Here is a 20,909-nt window from a genome sequence, read left to right on the forward strand (position 1 = left end):
CTGTCCCTGGGAAAAGACCTTGGTGACAGATCTACTAGGCAAAGATTTTAATACAACTATCTTAAAGACGTTTTTAAAGAACTAATAGAAGATACAGAAAAAGTCAAGAAAATGATGTATGAACAAATGGAAATAACAGTAAGGAAATGGAAAACCTAAAAGGAAACCAAATTGAAATTCTAGAGCTTAAACACTTGAAATGAAAAATTCACTAGACATGCTCAAAGGCGGATTTGAAGAGTCCCAAGAAAGAATAAGAAGGAACGTGAGGAAAGGACAGTGGCAATGATTCAAGTCTGAGCAGCCAGATGAGAAAAGATTGAAGAGTAACCAGAGCCTAGGGTACCCTAGGAACACACTGGGTGGACTAACATATGCATGTGAAAGTTGCATAAGGGGTAAGAGAAAGAGATAGGAACAGAGAAATTATTTGAAGAAATAGGGGCCAAAAACTTCACAAATTTGATGAAAGACATGAATATAAACATCCAAGAAACTCAGTGAACTCCAGGTAGGATAAACTCAAACTCACCAAAGCACATAATTAAACTTCGAAAAGAGAGAGAATTTTGATAGCAGCAAGAGAGAACTAACCTATTACATATAAGGGATCCTGAATAAGCTTGTTAGGGTATTTCTTGTCAAAACCTTTGGAAGCCAGAGGAAGTGGGCTAATATATTCAAAGCAGCAAGAGAAGAAAACTGTCAACTAAGAATTCTGTATCTGAGAAAATGCTTTCAAAAGTAAAGGGGAGAAATGAGGATATTCTCAATTAAAAGCTGCTGGAGAGTCTCTCTGAAGAGGCCATAGTGGAGCTGAACTTGTGAACTGGTAATCCCATTGTCTATAGATTGGACAAGAACTTGAAGCCCATCAAGCCCATGAATGAAAAAAGTTCCTGGGGGATGAAGAGACCGTGCATAAAGCCATGGAAGCTGTGGCTGCCCAGGGCAAGGCCCAGAAGTGAAGGCCAGCAAGCTGACTGCTCTCTCAAGGAACACTCCCTGCCCAACCATTCTTCTTCACCTCCTTTCTGCACATGCCACACTGACCACATCTGTAGGCATCTTACGTTGCAGCTGCAGATGGGAACTGGTGGCTCACATTTTCATTGTAACAATTTTTGTCTCCTGCACCCACTTGCTTCATATAATCTAGTCAGAATAGCACCTCTGGTGCAGGGAGAAAGTTCCCCTTATCCAAGAGAGTTGAGAGGTAGTGACTTGGACTTTTGCCAGGGCTTTGTTTACTAAGGACCTTTGCGGGAGGAGCCATGCTGTCATGACCAAGGAGGAGAAGCAAAGAGAGCCTGTTTGACCCTAGGAGCCAATCCTGTACTCTTCTCTAGTCAAACTACTGTCAGGAGAGCTCTGCTCATTCCAGTGGAAGATGGCTATAACCTGCACAGTGATGTGAAAAAACAACCATTTCCTCCCTGACCCCAGGGAAGGTGGCTCTAGAAGGTTGAGAGCAATCCTGTATTAAGTTCATGTGTTAGGTTTACTTTTCCAAAAAATTGTATGTAAAAATAATACGAAACAAAAACCCTTCTGGGATTTTTTATTATTTATTTATTTATTTATTTATTTATTTATTTATTTATTTTTTTGAGACAGAGTCTTACTCTGTCACCCAGGCTGGAGTGCAGTGACGCAATCTTGGCTCACTGCAAGCTCCGCCTCCCGGGTTCACGCCATTCTCCTGCCTCAGCCTCCCATGTAGCTGAAACTACAGGCACCTGCCACCGCACCCGGCTAATTTTTAAAAAAAATTTTTTTATTTTTAGTAGAGACGGGGTTTCACCGTGTTAGCCAGGATGGTCTCGATCTCCTGACCCCGCGATCCACCCGTCTCGGCCTCCCAAAGTGCTGAGATTACAGGCATGAGCCACCGTGCCTGGCCTTGTTTTATTTTTTTGAGACGGAGTCTCGCTCTGTCACCCAGGCTGTAGGGCAATGGTGTGATCTCGGCTCACTGCAACCTCTGCCTCTCGGCGAGAATCAAACGATTCTCCTGCCTCAGCCTCTTGAGTAGCTGGGATTACAGGTGCCCGCCACCATGCCTGGCTAATTTTTGTATTTTTAGTAGAGACGGGGTTTCACCATGTTGGTCAGGCTGGTCTCGAACTCCTGACCTCATGATCCACCCACATCGGCCTCCCAAAGTGCTAGGATTACAGGCGTGAGCCACCGCGCCCAGCCCCCTTCTGGAATTTTTGGTAGCAGTTGAAGTAGTCCTACATGTGGTCATCAGAAAATAAGCCATTCCATCCTAGACAACATGGCAAAATCCTGTCTCTAGAAAAAATTAAAATCGGCCAGGCATGGTGGTATGTGTCTGTGGTCCCAGCTACTTGGGAGGATGAGGTGGGAGGGTTAGTTGAGCCCAGGAGGTTGAAACCAGCGTGGGCAATATAGTGACATCTCATCTCTATAAAAAATTTAAAAATCACCTAAACGTGGTAGTGGGTGCCTGTAGTCTCAGCTACACTGGAGGCTGAGGTGGGAAGATCGCTTGAGCCTGGGAGGCAGAGGTTGCAGTGAGCCAAGATCATGTCATTGCACTCTAGATCACAACTCTGTATCAACAACAACAAAAAAATAAAAATAAGGAAAAGAAGCCATTCCTCACACCAATATGGGATAAACTTCTTGACCTCGAAGGGGTAGGATTGCATCCTGCTATGGGTTTTCGAATCCCTCCCCTACCTTGTTTTGTGGCAGTGAAATGCCTCTTGATCATGTCCAAATATGTCTTTCACTGACTGATTTCTAAATCGTGTTCTAATTGCTTGGCTCTGCCCTGTGGACCCAGTATTCATTTTGAGCATAACTACTAAATCTTTCTTTCTAGATCAGTGTAATAAAGGCCTAATGTGCAATTTAAAATAAATAAAAACTTGTGTCTTTTTGTTTGTTTTGTTTTGAGACAAGGTCTTGCTCTGTTACCCATGCTGGAGTGCAGTGGTGTGATCATAGCTCACTGCAGCCTCAAACCCCTGGGCTGAGACAAGCAGTCTTCTTGCCTCAGCCCCTCAAGTAGCTGCAATTACAGGCGTGCACCACCATGCCTGGCTAACTTGTGGTTTGTTTGTTTTTCATAGATTCATGGTCTTGCTACGTTCCCCAGGCTGGTCTCCAACTTCTGAGCTCAAGTGATCCTCTCACCTCGGCCTCCCAGAGTGCTGAGGTTATAGGTGTGAGCCACAATGCCCAGCCTCAGAAAATAGTTATAGAATATATACACAATGAAATGGAAAGAAATTTAAATCTTTCACTATAAATAATCAACAAAACATAAAAATGAGACTGGACGTGGTGGCTCACACCTATAATCCCAGCACTTCGGGCAGATCACTTGAGCTCAGGAGTTGGAGACCAACCTGGGCAACATGGCGAAACCCTGTCTCTACAAAAAAAAATTAGCTGCACATGGTGGCATGCACCTGTAGTCCCAGCTGCCCAGGAGGCTGAATCAGGAGAATTGCTTAAGCCTGGAAGGGAGAAGGTTGCAGTGAGCCAAGATCATGCCATTGCTCCTCCAGCCTGAGCAATGAGAGTGAAACCGTGTCTTTAAAAAACAAAAACAAAAACAAAACAAAACAAAAAAACCTAAAAAGACAGTAAGTAATTCAGGAAATAAAGGACATAAAAAGCTTTAAGAAGTTTACGAAACAGCCAAATGACAAAAGTTCCTGCTTATCAGTGATTACTTTAAATATAAATGGATTAAACTTTCCGAAGGACAGAGATTGTCAGCATGGGTAAAAAATACAGAATCCCACTATATACAAGAGGTTTGCATTAGCTCCGAAGACACAATTTTAAAGTGAAAGGGTGGAAAATGGTATCCCATGCAAGTAGTAACCAAAAGAAAGCAGGAGTGATTATAATAATATCAGTCAAAATAGACTTTAAATTAAAAAAGGTTATAAGAGACAAGGACATTCACTGTTGGTGAGAATGTAAAATGGTACACTCGGTGGGGAAAACAGGATGGCAGCTCCTTAAAAAATTAAAAATAGAATTACCATATTATCCACCAATTCTACTTCTGGCCAAAGTGGGTAGATCACTTGAGCCCAGAAGTTCAAGACCAGCCTGGGCAACATGGCAAAATCCTGTCTCTACAAAAAGTACAAGAAATTTGGCTGGGAATGGTGACTCACACCTGTAATCCCAGTGCTTTGGGAGGCCGAGGTGGGCGGATCGCGAGGTCAGGAGATCAAGACCATCCTGGCCAACATGGTGAAACCCCGTCTCTACTAAAAATAAAAAAAAAAGTTAGCCGGACGTGGCGGCAGGTGCCTGTAGTCCCAGCCACTCAGGAGGCTGAAGCAGGAGAATGGCGTGAACCCGGGAGGCGGAGCTTGCAGTAAGCCGAGATCGCGCCACTGCACTCCAGCCTGAGCAACAGAGCGAGACTCCATCTCAAAAAAAAAAAAGAAAGAAAAAAGAAATTAGCCAGGTGTGGTGGCATGTGCCTGTAATCCCAGCTACTTGGGAGGCTGAGGCAATCAAGGATGATCACCTGGCCCTGGGAGGTGGAGGTTGCAGTGAGTACCACTGCACTCTGGCCTGCATGACAGAGCCAGACTCTGCCTCAAATAATAATAATAATAGTAATAATAAATTAAAACAGTTTTTTTTGAGACAGAGTTTTGCTCTTGTCACCCGGGCTGGAGTGCAATGGCATGATCTCGACTCACTGCAACCTCCACCTCCCAGGTTCAAGTGATTCTCTTGTCTCAGCCTCCCGAGTAGCTGGGATTATAAGCGCAAACCACCACACTTGGCTAATTTTTGTGTTTTTAGTAGAGATGGGGTTTCGCTATGTTGGCCAGGCTGATCTTGAACTCCTTACCTCAGGTGATTTGCCCACCTCAGCCTCCCAAAGTGCTGGGATTACTGGCATGAGCGACCACACCCGATCAATAATAATAATAATCTTAAAGACAGAAAGTCGAATGATAGTTGTCAGGGGCTGGGGGTTGGGAGGAATAGGGAGAGGGAATAGGAACTGTTGTTTAATGGGTACAGAGTTTCCCTATTACAAGTTGAAAAGAGCTCTGGAGATGGATATTGGGATGATTGTACAACATTATGAATGTATTCAATACTACGGAACTGTTCACTTGGATGGTTAGGTGGATAAAATTTATGGGGTTTTTTTTTTCTTTTTTTTTGAGACGGAATCTCGCTCTGTTGCCCAGGCTGGAGTGCAGTGGCGCGATCTTGGCTCACTGTAACCTATGCCTCCCTGATTCAAGTGATTTTCCTGCCTCAGCCTCCTGAATAGCTAGGATTACAGGCACGCGCTACCACACTCAGTTAAGTTTTTGTATTTTTAGTAGAGTTTTGTAGAGGGTTTCGTCATGTTGACCAGGCTGCGCTCAAACTCCTGACCTCATGTGATCCACCTACCTCGGCCTCCCAAAGTGCTGGGATTACAGGTGTAAGCCACCGCGCCTGGCCGAAATCAAGTTTCTATTAGAAAAATGGAGTAACAGTAATAAATCCTCCCTCCCTCCCTCCCTTGACGAGTCTCTGTCACCCAAGCTGGAACAACCTCTGCCTCCCAGGTTCAAGTGATTCTCCTACCTCAGTCTTCTGAATTGGTGGGACTACAGGCGTGCGCCACTATGCCCAGCTAATTTTTTTTTGAATTTTTAGTAGAGAGAGGGTTTCACCATGTTGGCCAGGCTAGTCTTGAACTCCTGACCTCATGTGATCCACCTACCTCGGCCTCCCAAAGTGCTGGGATTACAGGTGTGAGCCACCACACCCAGCCAGTTTCTAAGGAAAGGAGTGAAAGCCAGTATTCATTTTTCATTTCATCTCTTTATGTTCATGCTAATTTTTAACTATTTTAGAAGAATTGTTTGTAGATAGTTTCTCTGTGACCACTTCCCTGATGATACCTGTGTTGCCATACCTAACAAGTATCACCTTCCCTTGTTGCTGTACCCAACAAGTTATCACCATCCTGAATTGTATACTTATCGTTTCCAAGAGAAATATTTTTATTGTATGTGTAATTTCCAATTAAAATATACTGTATTTTGTTTGAAAATTAAATAATTTATTTAAATTGCTTCACTCTTTCTTGATACTTATACCTATATTAAAAGACATACCTATAATAAAAATTACATCACCTGAAAAAAAAAAGTATGTTGTGTGTATGTTACCACAATTATAAAGAATAGAAAAAGGGGCATCTGACAGTGTCTGCCACTTAGCACTGTATATGAGTGAGTTTGTCTAAATATGAAGTAGTTCTCACTTTCCTTTTTTTGGTCTCATTTCCATTTTCATTGTTTTTTGATCTAAAATTTCGCTGATATGATTTTTGTAGGCTCTTGGGATGCTCTTCTGGCATAAACATAATATCGAAAAGTCGTTGGCTGATTTGCCCAACTTTACCCCTTTCCCAGATGAGTGGACTGTGGAAGATAAAGTCTTATTTGAGCAAGCCTTTAGTTTTCATGGGAAAACTTTTCATAGAATCCAACAAATGGTAAGTAGATGAGACCACTGAGTTCTAACTAGTTTTTTCTCCTAGCTACTCTCTTCTGCAGCATACTTGAGATAGGGATATCATACTCAAACATAAATATTCCCGTTTTTTATAAAGTTCCCCTTTCGAAGATTCAGCTTAGTACGTGCTGCTCTGTGGATAGGAGTTTTCCAGTTATAGGAGTAAAGCACTTCTGGCACTTCCCATCCTGTCATCTGTGATTGGACCCTCCCCACCCGCCCCAGTCCCTCTTGTTGGTACTCCCAAAAGATTAGACCCATACGAAGGATCTTTTTTTTTTTTTAAGACGGAGTCTCGCTCTGTCACCAGGCTGGAGTACAGTGGCGCGATCTTGGCTCACTGCAGCCTCCACCTCCCGAGTTCAAGCGATTCTCGTGCCTCAGCCTCCTGAGTAACTGGGACTACAGGCACATGCCACCACGCCCGGCTAATTTTTTATATCTTTAGTAGAGACAGGGTTTCACCATATTAGCCAGAATGGTCTCAATCTTCTGACCTCATGATCTGCCCGCCTCGGCCTCCGAAAATGCTAGGATTGCAGATGTGAGCCACCGCACCCAGCACAAAAGATCTTTCATGGTTATCTGAGGTGGTGCCTCAAGGGGCTCTGTCTGATTGGGGACAGCTGACTTATCATTTACATTCTGGAAAGCTCTTTGGTAGACTCCTACCTAAAAGCTTACTGACATTTGCATTAAGTGTTAAAATGAATTTTTAAAAAATAAACTAAGTTTTATTTAAGGACATTGGGTGTGTGAAAACTCTTGATTCATCTTGAACTGGTTTTCATTAAGTTTCACTTACAAACTTCAGTAATTTAAAATGTCTATTGATAAGAATCCATTTATCAATTTTTTCTTATCAGAAAAAAGGGCTATGGCTTCAGACATAGAAGAGTGATCCTTATTAAAGGTATCTAAACATTTGATTTTTCAAGATTACTTTTATATTCAAATAAACCAACTCATTTTTTATGTTTAGCTTCCTGATAAATCTATAGCAAGTCTGGTAAAATTTTACTATTCTTGGAAGAAGACAAGGACTAAAACTAGTGTGATGGATCGCCATGCCCGGAAACAAAAACGGGAGCGGGAGGAGAGGTGAGCACGTGGCTGGGGTGTTGTCTAACCACTTAGGGGACTATCTAAGAGCCCCAGATACACAAAGGCAAGGCAGAATGACTGGTTTTCTCCCCGTGCCTTCCCGGTGGAACTGCATGTTCATGAGATGTATTAGAGTGTGTTACATTATTCAGGGATTTTTTCTCACCACTCTTTCCTTGCAGTCAGTGAACTTCCATTTTGAGTCAGTTAACTTTGACCCATTTTTTTTCCTGCCCCTTTAGAAGGGTTGGCTCCTTTTAATAAAAAAGAATCTTTTATTTTGTAGTTAGAGGTTTAATATGGCATATTTTTACAAGATTCATTTGGTGTGTTTTTACCTTCATCATGTGGAAACAAAAATACAACAATACAATTTAGAGTTGCTGCTTCTTTTTTTGACCATCTGTTTTTTGTGTGTGAATGAGAAAGAGAAACATTTTATGATTTTTTTTTTTTTTTTTTTTTTTGAGACAAGTCTTGCTCTGTCGCCCAGGCTGGAGTACAGTGGCACGATCTCGGCTCACTGCAAGCTCTGCCTTTCTGCAAGCTCGCAGGTTCATGCCATTCTCCTGCTTCAGCCTCCGAAGTAGCTGGGACTACAGGCACCCACCACCTTGCCTGGTTAATTTTTTTGTATTTTTAGTAGAGACGGGATTTCACCATGTTAGCCAGGATGGTCTCGATCTCCTGACCTCGTGATCCGCCCGCCTCAGCCTCCCAAAGTGTTGGGATTACAGGCTTGAGCCACCGCGCCCGGCCTATAATTTCTTAATAAGGATGTTAGTTTTAAGGATAGCTTAGTATGGAGAATACTTCCTAACCATCACTTCCTCAGTCTTGTATGTAGCTTAGAGAAGTGGAAATGGCCAACTCACACTCAGAAATGGGTTCTAGTCTCAGCTCTGAAGATTCCACTTACATGCCACAGGCTACTCTGGGATGTTTAAGGTCTTTCATTTATTTTTTAACATAGTAAAATTGTACATACAGGCAGGTGAGTTCAACATGCGTCTTCCCCAAGCCTCTTGTTTTCCTTAACTCTAAAATGAAGATGTTTGAAGTCCAGAAGGCAGCACGCAGACCTAATGGTTTTCTTGTTAAAGTGGTGAGAGATATAGGTAGGTTTTTAAAAATCCTGTTTTCCACATTTCCTGTCATATTTTTATCAATAATAAAAAAAAAAAAAATCAAGGAGGATGAAATACACGGTCCCTGGCGTCCCATCTCATGATGGAACTTTATCATTTCAAATGAAAAAGTAACGTGTGAGAACACATTGATAAGTTGCGTATCACTTTTGGAAAATTCAAACCTCTTGGCCCAAGTATAAATTGAGAGTGATGTTAGGAACATCTCCAAAGCTCTTTCAATTGTAAGAGCCTATAAAATTATTGACTATGATACATCTGCATATTTTTGCCTCTGACTTACATACTAGTAGGTCTATTTAGGGATGAGTGCTCTTATCAATTTTTAATGAAGCTTTTTCATTTCCCTAGTTTACTGTCTGTATAGTAAGTCTGTTACTACAAGCAGGTGCAGTTTACTAAACAGCAATCAAAATTAAATAATACAGAATGGGATTGGATATCCTTGAGTATGAAATAAGAATACCTGCCAACACTTCCATTCTTACTCCCTGGAAGCTTTCTTTCTTTCTTTCTTTTTTTACATTACTTGGCCCTGATGGGGCCAAGAACTGCTCTGCCTCCACCTCCCATGTGCACCTTAACCACTTTTGGGATGCAGGGATGGAGATGCTGCAGCAGCACCTGATAAATTGTTGACTTTCTAACAGGACTTGCCTGTGAAAGTCGTGGCAGGAGCTGGGACAAAATTCCCTTACCGAAGGCTCTTTCTTCTTGTGGACACTCTTTCCACAGCTAGAGCTTCCTGCTACCTTGGTCGAGGATGGGGAGGAGGTGGCGCATAGTGGGCATGGTCTCCTGGGATGGATTCCAGAGCAGTGCGAGGTGGGCAAACTGGGGCAGGCTACTTGACTTCTGTAGACTTAGTTTTCTCATGTTTTACAGTTGCGTTCCTACCTACACCGGGACTTTTCTTGTTTGTTTGTTTTAAATTTAATGAAATACTGAATTAAATTAAATTGAAATTGAAATTAAATAAAATACTACATTCAGGATATTATAAAAAGCATTTGAAGTATATACCAATGTAAGTTTTCTTTTTGAAATTAAACTTAATTTTAAAACATTGGTTGTCCAGGACACCAGAAAAGCCTCAGACTTTGTGTGGCCTTGGGTCGAAAGATGGTACTTGAAAAAGGATTTTTTTACTTGTTGTCAGGTTTGTTCCCAATGCAGTGGAAATTTATTCTCCATAATTTCTCAGTTTTGTTTAGTAATCATATCCTAGTCCTCAATAGATAATTATGGGAAAATAACATGTAAATGCATTTTCAATTTGATATTTTCAGTTTACAAATACAGAGCAATCATGTTTTCGATCTGGATTGGGAAGTTAGGAATCTATTTTAGTAGATTTTCATCATTTAGACTGAAAGAACTATGGAGTTGGTATTCTGTTTCAATTACAAAGATGTTTTTATCTCAGCAGCCTGAAAACATACTGATTTTATATTAAATCAATTTATTGTTTATATTTGGTAAAATTAGTACAAAATTTTCAGTTAAATCAATTTATTGTTTGTATTTGGTAAAATTAGTACAAAATAACCATTCAATAACTTGTTCTTGTCTTCCAGTGAGGATGAACTGGAAGAAACAAATGGAAATAATCCCATTGACATTGAGGTTGATCAAAACAAGGAAAGCAAAAAGGAGGTATTTTTTCCCCCTAGTATTGTTTAGGCAAATACGTTTTATTACTAGTTTCATAAATAAAACATTCCTCTTGCTTGTTTTACTTAATATATTAAGTGCTATGTGGAAAGCAGCATGATATGACTGTTTTTTCAACAATACTGTCTTTGCTTTGTAGATTGTATAATTTTGTTTGCTAATAGATATGAATAAAGGAAGCCTTAAAGGAGAGAAAATAGCACTAATGAGTAATGATGTTCCCTAGGACAGCAGTCCTCACTGACTTTCTTCATAAACCATTAGCTCAGTAGGCTAGCAAGGGGTCTGGTGAATTCCAGGCAGCCTTAGGGTCTCCATTCACACTATAGCTGCCCCAGCATCTGCCCATCCTAGGCACCCATGCTGTGCCTGGGGTGATTGCAGGGAGCTGGCAGGGACTCAGCACAGCCCTCCTGTTACTCAGAAGCAGAAATTTGGTCACACCAGGGTGAGCCAGGACCATCCTCTCTCACATGGTGACTGTTTCATCTCATCACTTAAAAAAATAATTATACAAGAGATTGTAGTTTCTGGATTCAGGGGGCTCGCGAACCCCTACAATTGCATGTAACTTTTACATAGGTTCTTAGAGGTATTTTTCCGAAGACACAGTCTATAGTTTCAATAAAATTTCTCAGAGAGTTCTCTCTCTCTGCTCCAAATTATAAGAACTGTTATTTTAAGCCTGTAAAAACAGAAGGGTCTAAATTTATCTAAACTTTAAAATGACATCAGTAATACATGCTTCTTATAGACAAGGTAGGAAATACAGCCAACTGAAAGAAGAAAATTAAAGTGGTTTATATTATTATTATCCATAATCACTGTCAACCTTTTGGTGACTTTTTCCTGAGAACTCTCAGTAAAATGTATATTCTTAATTCTGAATCTAGTCACTTTTTGGAAATAATAGAATGGGAGCTTTGTAATTTTTCGAACCTTTTAAAATTTACTCTACCTTGGTTTTTTGTTTTTTTTTTTTTCTTTTTTGAGACAGGGTCTTCTGTGTCACCCAGGCTGGAATGCAGTGGCACCGTGACTCACTGCAGCCGCCAACTCCTGGGCTCAAGCAGTCCTTCCACTATGGCCTCCCAAAGTGCTGGGATAACAGGCATGAGCCATCCCCAGCCCAGCCCCTTGCTTTTTTTTTTTTTTTTTTTTTTTTTTTTGAGACAGAGTCTCACTCTGTTGTCCAGGCTGGAGTGCAGTAGTATGATCTTGGCTCACTGCAACCCCTGCCTCCCAGGTTCAAGTGATTCTCCTGCCTCAGCCTCCCGAGTAGCTGGGATTACAGGCACATGCCACCATACCCTGCTAGTTTTTTTTTATTTTTAGTAGAGATGGGGTTTCACCATGTTGGTCAGGCTGGACCTTGAATTTTTTTTTATGTCAAATATATTTGTATACATAGCTATATATTATTCTGTCACATGAATGTTTCATAATTGAATTACCTTATTCTATGTGGATTTCCCAGTTGTTTATTCTTCCTGTTTTTTGCTTTTATAAACAATGCTGGATTGATTGATTCTCACGTAACTCAATATTTGTGCTTGTAGGTTTTTTTTTTTAATTAGAACTAATTCCTGGAAGTTGAATTGTTGAGTCAGCGTGTTCTAGATATATATATTGTTGAGGCGTTTTTTGGTTATATAGCACCAAATTGGAAATTGGTCATTTTTTTTGCGTAATTTATATGAATGCCCAAATAAGATCCTGAGGGTTAGCTAAATTAGATTCTTTGGGAAATCATATTGTAGTTGGAGTTTTTATTAAGCTTTGTTTTGATGTATTGCTATTTACCAGGTTTTTCAGTGGCACATTTTAAATGAGAGAAAACACTTGATTTCATACAATTTTTATAATTCCTGTTTATCTAATGTTATTTCTGATTCAGAAAGAAAATGGCTAAATCATAGTTTCTTTTTTTGGGGATGGAGTCTTGCTCTGTCACCCAGGCTGGAGTGCAGTGGTCCGATCTCAGCTCACTGCAACCTCCGCCTCCTGGGTTCAAGCAGTTCTCTGCTTCAGCCTCCCAAGTAGCTGGGATTACAGGGGCCCGCCACCACACCTGATTAATTTTTGTATTTTTACTAGAGACGGGGTTTCACCATCTTGGCCAGGCTGGTCTTGAACTCCTGACCTCAAGTGATCCACCTGCCTCGGCCTCCCAAAGTGCTGAGATTACAGCCGTGAGCCACCACACCTGGCCCATCATAGTTTCTTTCTTTGTTTTTTTTCTTTTTTTGAGAGGAGTCACGCTCTGTCACCCAGCCTGGAGTGCGGTGGTGCGATCTCATCTCACTGCAAGCTCCACCTCCCGGGTTCATGCCATTCTCCTGCGTCAGCCTCCCAAGTAGCTGGGACTACAGACACCTGCCACCACACCCGGCTAATTTTTTGTATTTTTACTAGAGACGGGGTTTCACCGTGTTAACCAGGATGGTCTCGATCTCCTGACCTCGTGATCCGCCCACCTGGGCCTCCCAAAGTGCTGGGATTACAGGCGTGAGCCACCCGCCCAGCCGCCTGGCCCATAGTTTCTTTTAAGTGTTAAAATGATACTAGAACAGACGTATCAGTTGGTGATCTTTATTAAACATCATGGTCCCATACAGAGCACAGTTTATTGCCTACTAATATTTTTGTATTACCCGCTTGTTGAAGAAATTATCACTACCATGATAGTTTTGCAGTGTCTTTAGCTCAGTCTTTTAAAATACAAAGCAGAAAGTCATATTTTCAGCTTTATCAGTGAATGCTAATGCACTAACAAGATGAAATTATGAGCAATTATAAAAACTTCTTGTTCTTAAAATGGTTACCAGTAAATTATATTCTTTACCTTGACAAGATTTTACTGTTTCATTTCTGACAGTTTTGGTTTTACAGAAGTTAATAGCCATCATGCATTTTTAAATGAGAAGGTATATTATTTTAGAGTAAGTCATATAAGTTGCCCTAAAAATTGTGTTCTCCAAAAATGTGTATAAAAAGCCATAATTTCATGTAGATAAATACAGATGTGTGTGTGGCCACAAAACTCACTAGCAGAGAATACAGATTTTTTTTTAGGAAGCCAAGAATTCTTATTTTCATTGACTTAAAATGATACAGTAAGGAAGTATTTGTACAAGGAGGAATGGAACACAGTTTCATTGTGTTTAGTCAAAACTCCATAGCCCAAATTCTGTCTGTGAACTGCCTGTTAGAATTTGTAGATCTCATTTGGGTCTGATAGGGCATGGTATTTGTCTTAGATTGTTTTGGTGCCATGCTAAGGAAATAAATACGTTTATTGACTCTTTTTTTTAAGTTTCATTTATCACATATGTATATCATGCAGGTGCCCCCTACTGAGACAGTTCCTCAGGTCAAAAAAGAAAAACATAGCACACAAGCTAAAAATAGAGCAAAAAGGAAACCTCCTAAAGGAATGTTTCTTTCTCAAGAAGATGTGGAGGCTGTTTCTGCCAATGCCACTGCTGCTACCACGGTGCTGAGACAACTAGACATGGAACTAGTTTCAGTCAAACGACAGGTACTCCTAAGCCGGGTCTTGGATGTAAAAGAGTTAATTAGCACTTTAGAGGTGTTTCTGTTATTCGTATATGTGAACGTTCTCTTTCCATAAATCTCAAAGGAGCATTCTGTTTCTAAGGAATTGGACAGATCTTGAGTACTAGCCCATTGATTTTTTTTTTCTTTTTAATGAACATATAAATTGAAGTGGATGGATATAGTGTCATCTGAAAGTATTTCTGAAGTATATAGGAAAGCATATGAATATCATATTTATATTATATATGTGTCTGTGTCTCCATGATTTCTCGCAATATGAACACACCCCCGTAACCTGCATCTGAATCAGAAAATGGAATGTTACCCCCAGGCCCATGCATTTTCCCTCCTGGTCACTATTCCATGGAATGCTGCATTCCCTCAGCAATTTCACCCCTCTTTTATTACCTGACTACTTGTAGGTGGCCACTATTCTGATTTTTTTTCTTTTTAATTTTATTTTGTTTTTGAGACAGTGTCTTGTCCTGTTGCCCAGGCTGGAGTACAGCGGTGCAGTCTTGGCTCACTGTAACCTTTGCTTCCAGGGCTCAAGCGATCCTCCCACCTCAGCCTCCCAAGTAGTTGGGAGTACAGGCGCTTGCCATCACACCTGGCTAATTTTTTGTATTTTTGGTAGAGACGGGGTTTTGCCATGTTCCCCAGGCTGGTCTTGAACTCCTGAGTTGAAGTGATCTGCCTGCCTCAGCCTCCCAAAGTGTACTGAGATTACAGGTGTGAGCTACCACACTTGACCCTGTTCTGATGTTTAAAACCATAGGTTGTTTTTGTCCATTTTTGAGTTTTACAGAAATCAAACTCATGATACTGTTTATTTTATGTCTGGCTTTCTTTCAACCTGAGAGCTAAACAGTTTTTCAAAGCGGTCCTGTTATTTGATGTGCGTTTTGGTTGCACATCAGCGTTTCCCAGCTGTAGCACTATCGCCATGTTGGGCTGTTCTGTGTGCACTGTAAGATGTTTAGCAGCATCTCTGGTCTTGACCCACTAAATGCTAGTAGCACCCTCCCCCTACCAGTTGTGACAACAGAAATATCCCTAGGCATCACCAGATTACCTCACAGGGGCACAATTGTCCCCATTTGAGAACCACTGCTCTACATCACTGCTACATTTTGGTAGTCTTACATTTTAGCCCTTCTAATGGGTTATAATGATGCCTCATTGTACTTCTTATTTGGCAGTTCCCTGACGGCTAATGAGGTTGCTCACCTTTTCATCCATTTGTTGGCCATTTGGATATCCTCTTTTGTGATGTGTACTCAAGTCTCATCTGTTTTTTTCTGTCAGGTTGCATATTTTCTTACTGGTTTATAGGTGTTATTTAGGCTCTGAGTTGTTTTCTACAACTCGTATTGTAAATACTGTAAATATGTTTTCCATTCTGTGACTCTTAATGGTATCTTTTGATGAACAGTAATTTTAATTTTAAGGTAGTTTAGTTTCTTAGTCTTTTCAGGTTAGTGTTTTTGAGTTCTGTTCACCTTTCTCAAGGTCATGACGATATTCTCCCATGTTAATCTTAGAAGTGTTATTTTACCTTTTACATTTTGATCTAGAAATGTTTTTCTGAGGCCGGGCGCGGTGGCTCAAGCCTGTAATCCCAGCACTTTGGGAGGCCGAGACGGGCGGATCACGAGGTCAGGAGTTCGAGACCATCCTGGCTAACACGGTGAAACCCCGTCTCTACTAAAAAATACAAAAAACTAGCCGGGCGAGGTGGCGGGCGCCTGTGGTCCCGGCTACTCGGGAGGCTGAGGCAGGAGAATGGCGTAAAAACCCGGGAGGCGGAGCTTGCAGTGAGCTGAGATCCGGCCACTGCACTCCAGCCTGGGCGACAGAGCGAGACTCTGCCTCAAAAAAAAAAAAAAAAAAAAAAAAAAAAAATGTTTTTCTGTATTTGTTGTTACATGTAGGATTAATAGTCACTGTTTTGTTTTCATATGAGTATCAGTTTGGTCAAGTATTTATTGAAGAAACTGTCCTTTCTTCTTTGCAATGCAGCAGTACCTTTGTTTTACATCCAGTGTCTGTATTGCATATGGGTCTGGTTCTCTGTTGCTTTGATCTGTTTGTCCGTCCTTCACCAATACATATTGTCCTAACTTTATGTACTTTATTTTAGTTATCTAGTGTAATATAAGTTCTCCAAGATTGTCTTGGTTATCCCTGGCCTTTTAATTTCCATATAAAATTTAGAATTACTTTATCAATTTTCAGAAAAATAATTTGAATTTTGATTGGGATTGTATTGCATCTATAGATTAAAATGGAGAATTAATGTCTTTATTGAGTTTCCTGATCAGTGAACATGATATACCCCTCCACTTCTGTAGGTCTGTAATTTCTCTCAATGTTGTTGTTTTCTGTGTAAGAACTTATGCATCTGTTGTTAGTCATTCCATGATATTTGGTACTTTTTTGTGCTCTTGTAAAGGATATTGTTTTTTAAATCACTTTTTGTAATTATTTTGGCCTGCTATGTAGCTTATTATTTTAATCCGATTGCATAGTACATTTAAACCGAAAGTTCAGCCTAGTAGTTGGTCCCTGTCCTTTCATTCTCTCTCTGGAATTCAGTTCCAGAAACCCATCAGCAAGTTGTTGACTGACAGTTTATTTTTGGTTTTTGCTGCTTTTGATTTATCTTGATGGTTCCCTTGGAGGGCTAAACAGGAGACCAACTGTCGTCTCATAGACACTAAGAGCAGGGTGTGCTGCCGTCTTCCTTGTGGTTTAGGGAGGCAGCCCAGACCGGGACCCACGTACACTCTGTGTGCCCAGAGGAGCGGCTTCTTGTCATGGCTGCTGGCACAGCTGCACTCTAATCTTAGGAGAATCACTTAATCTTTGTAGGCCTCTTTTCAAATGAGATTAATCCTGGCCTGCCTGATCTCACAGAATGTGTCTGGGCTACTGTGTGAGAGAGCATTTGAAGCTCTGTTTGCGCTGGAAGAACTCTCTCTGGGGCTGTGAGCTCTTGTTGACATTGTTATCTTTACAAGGATGCTCCTTTCTCCCTCTGCTGAGTGAGCTCCTGGTGGTTGCTGTTTAATACATTGAGGAAAGAAAAAGAGGCCCTTCTCTTCCACGGAGGTGTTATTGACTCCATAGTATGAGAGAGAAAAGATTCTTTGGTTTTCAGAGCAAGGTCAAGAGCAAGAATTTTTAAAATTTGAAGGTCGCTCACAATTATGAAGAGGGAGGACTGAGCCTCACTCAGAGAGGAGTTGGGTGATTTCCTTTCCATAGCCTTTTAGGGCCACAGAGCAGCAGTGTGTTCATTGCCAAATGTACTTCTAGACTCAAAATGGGCAGTCAGTCCACAGGGGCCACTTGTTCTGGAGGCCGTCATGTTTGGTATATCAAGGATACATTCTGAGAATAACAGAAAACTTGACTAACAACAGCTTAAGCAATTTAGGGTTTATTTTTCTCAAATAGCAAGAAGTGCCAGCATCAGTGGCTACTGGTGTTACTCATGTGTTCAGTGATGCTCTCAGGGACCCAGGTACTTTTCAGGTCTTCTACTCTGCCATTCTCAGCTGTTGGCTTTTCATCTTGCTTGTTGCCTCATGTTGGAAGCTGCTGGAGCCATTTTGCAACCCTCACATCTGCATTCAGGGCAGTATGAAGAGGAGGTGGGGGTGGAGGTAAGCTGTCTGTCCCTTTTAGCAGGAAAAGCAAAAGCTTTACCAGAAGCTCCTTAGCTGAATTCTGTGTGCCTGTGCTTTGTGTACTGCTCTTCCTCCTTCCCAGGACATCATCAGCCTCTACCAGCGAGAAGGGGGCTGGGCATGTCTCATAAATTAGCCAGTGAACAGTGCAGGTTGCATTAGGTCTTTCTCTGAGTGGAAAATAAAATGATCTGACATTAAAAGAGGAATCACTATGCCCACAGTAAAGTAGAAAACAAAGTTCTGTATGACTGAGGGTTGGGTAGGAAGGTGGTGTCTAGGTAGGGCGCCAGGATAAGTGGATGGCTTTTCCATTTTTCATCTTGTTTTTTCTTTAAGTGTGATTACCTTTGCATCCTTTTTCTTACCTGTTTCGTTGCCACTCACTTTCCAGTTAGCATGATGTGGTGGCAGCTAATCTCTGGGTTTTTTTCTGCCTAATAAACACTAGATGTTTGGGAGGGGCGTATGTTTTTTTTTTTTTTTTTGTTTTGGAGACAGGATCTTGGTCTGTTGTCCATCCTGGGACTGCATTGTTAACAGTCATGGAAGGCCTGGGCTCAAGCAGTTGCCCACCTCAGCCCCCTAAGTGGGTAGGACTACAGGTGAACACCACCACACATGGCTAATTTTTAAAATTTTTTGGTAGAGACAGGGTCTCGCTGTGTCACGCAGGCTGGTCTTGAACTCCTGGGCTTGAATGATCCTGCCTTGGCCTCCCAAAGTGCTGTGATTATAGGTGTGAGTCACTGCACTAGCCTAATTTTTTTTTGGCAGTGTCTGGCTCTGTCACCCAGGCTGAAGTGCAGTGGTGTGATCTTGGCTCACTGCAACCCCTGCCTCCCAGGCTCAAGCCATCTTCCCACCTCAGCCTCCAAGTAGCTGGGACTACACAGCCTAGATATTTCTTTCTTTCTTTTTTTTTTTTTTTTTTAATTTAAGTTCTAGGGTACATGTGCATAACATGCAGGTTTGTTATGTATGTATACATGTGCTGTGTTGGTGTGCTGCACCCATTAACTCATCATTTACATTAGGTGTATCTCCTAATGCTATCCCTTCCCCCTCCCCCAACCCCACCACAGGCCCAGGTGTGTGATGTTCCCCATCCTGTGTCCAAGTGATCTCATTGTTCAGTTCCCACCTATGAGTGAGAACATGTGGTGTTTGGTTTTCTGTCCTTGTGATAGTTTGCTCAGAATGATGGTTTCCAGTTTCATCCATGTCCCTACAAAGGGCATGAATTCATCCTTTTTTATGGCTGCGTAGTATTCCATGGTGTATATGCAGCCTAGATATTTCTGATATGGAAAATGCATCAGGAAGGGGGTATAGGCTACTGAGCATTTAGAGCTAACTTTTAGTTCAGAATTTGTAGATGTTTTGCATTTAATCACTCTGCTTCTTTCATAACATTACTTAATCACAGTGCAACATATGCCCAGTTTTGTACTATCTATGAACAACCAGCTAGAATGACAAGAGTGGTCTGTTTCACTGAAATGCAAAGAGGACATGTAACATTCTGAACCTTGACTTTTTCCTGCTAGAAGTTGCTATGTTGCATTTTTAGCCAAAAAGGAATCCAGTGAACATAATCTGAGTACTTTGCAGTTTTCCTGGGTTTTTGGTAACTGAAAGACCACTGAGCAAGATCCTAAGATTGGGCCGGGCGTGGTGGCTCAAGCCTGTAATCCCAGCACTTTGGGAGGCCGGAGACGGGCGGATCACGAGGTCAGGAGATCGAGACCATCCTGGCTAACCCGGTGAAACCCCGTCTCTACTAAAAATACAAAAAAATAGCCGGGCGAGGTGGCGGGCGCCTGTAGTCCCAGCTACTCGGGAGGCTGAGGCAGGAGAATGGTGTAAACCAAGGAGGCGGAGCTTGCAATGAGCTGAGATCCGGCCACTGCACTCCAGCCCGGGCAACAGAGCAAGACTCCATCTCAAAAAAATATAATAAAAGATCCTAAGATTGTACTGTCTAGTATAGCAGCCAGCAGCCCCGTGTGTGGTTGTTTAAATTTAGATTAATTACAAGTGAAAAAAGTTTTTAAATTTTTGGGTAGCATCTTCTACTCATGAATGTCTTTTACATGTTACTTGAGAAAATCAAGCTCCTCTTCCCTTGGATTTCTTAGTTGCTTGTGTGAGTTTTCAAAGATGAAAAATTCTGGAGTTCAGAGTTCCCTGGTGCTTGACACAGATATGCCTTCTACTTGGAGTAGAGAGAAAATAGCATACTTCCGTGACCTGTCTCATTCAAGCGTCCATGGGAAAATTAAAGAGCAGCCATAGCCTGGGTGGTTGGTATTGTTTGTGGTCTTTCTTTTGATTGCGTAAGAGCAGGGAAAGATTACCTTGAGCCAAGGCAGTAATGTGGAAAAAGATAATTTGTAGGAAAATGAAGAAGTGACAGTTAATCAAAGTTAGACTTCTAGAAAACTCACTGATATTGTATTCTCCCTGCCCCCCCATCATTAAGTCTGTGCTTGTGCACTTCCGCCCTGTGGAGAAGTGGTGGACAGCACAGTGACCCTGGGGCACTGTGAGGCTGTACCTGCAGTTCTGTTGTAAAGACTGGGCCTTTTTGGTCTTTACTGTGGCTGCTCTGTTATTTCAGTTCAATCCTATGTGGTAGGAAGCCCAGGGATTTCTTCTGTCTTTTATATTAAGACTCCAGGTAGGTGTTTTGCTGCTCACATATCACCTGTTAGGAAGCTGTGGATCCAGGACTGTGTACGTGAGAGCCCCTCCATCCCCTCCTCCTTGGGTTGTACCTTATGGGTTGCTCCGAACAAGCAAATAATAAACGTAGTTAGATGCTTCAAAGGATACCATAGGGACCTCAGAATTCAGCTACAATAGATGTTAGTAATGTCTTTACTCTTGGGTTTTTGTTTTTTAAGTTCTGTTTTCATACCTTTATGTAGTTTTTATTTTTAAAATGAAAATCATTTTTTCTTTCCTAGATCCAGAATATTAAACAGACAAACAGTGCTCTCAAAGAAAAACTTGATGGTGGAATAGAACCTTACCGACTTCCAGAGGTAGGATTATGTTAACATCATCTCAGAAGTCATGCTCAAGTTTTACATGTTTAAGAATTTAATATCGGTGTGATACATCCCCAATGTACATCTCTTGGAAGAGTATATGGACATAATTTTATGAACCTATTGATGTT

At 41.4% G+C, this 20,909-nt stretch overlaps 1 protein-coding gene across 1 annotated transcript in view; it reads left to right on the top strand.

The window, feature by feature from the left end:
• The window catches only part of RCOR1 (REST corepressor 1), a 133,131-nt gene that overhangs the window by 102,875 nt on the left and 9,347 nt on the right, over positions 1-20,909 (top strand). Inside the window, exons 5-9 of the mRNA XM_007987912.3 lie at positions 6,359-6,520; positions 7,523-7,641; positions 10,370-10,448; positions 13,813-14,007; positions 20,695-20,772. Coding sequence (XP_007986103.3) covers positions 6,359-6,520; positions 7,523-7,641; positions 10,370-10,448; positions 13,813-14,007; positions 20,695-20,772 — 633 coding nt within the window. The remainder of the gene's footprint in view (positions 1-6,358; positions 6,521-7,522; positions 7,642-10,369; positions 10,449-13,812; positions 14,008-20,694; positions 20,773-20,909) is intronic.

This window comes from Chlorocebus sabaeus, chromosome 24 (assembly GCF_047675955.1).
Source record: "Chlorocebus sabaeus isolate Y175 chromosome 24, mChlSab1.0.hap1, whole genome shotgun sequence".
In the NCBI taxonomy this organism is placed as follows: domain Eukaryota; kingdom Metazoa; phylum Chordata; class Mammalia; order Primates; family Cercopithecidae; genus Chlorocebus; species Chlorocebus sabaeus.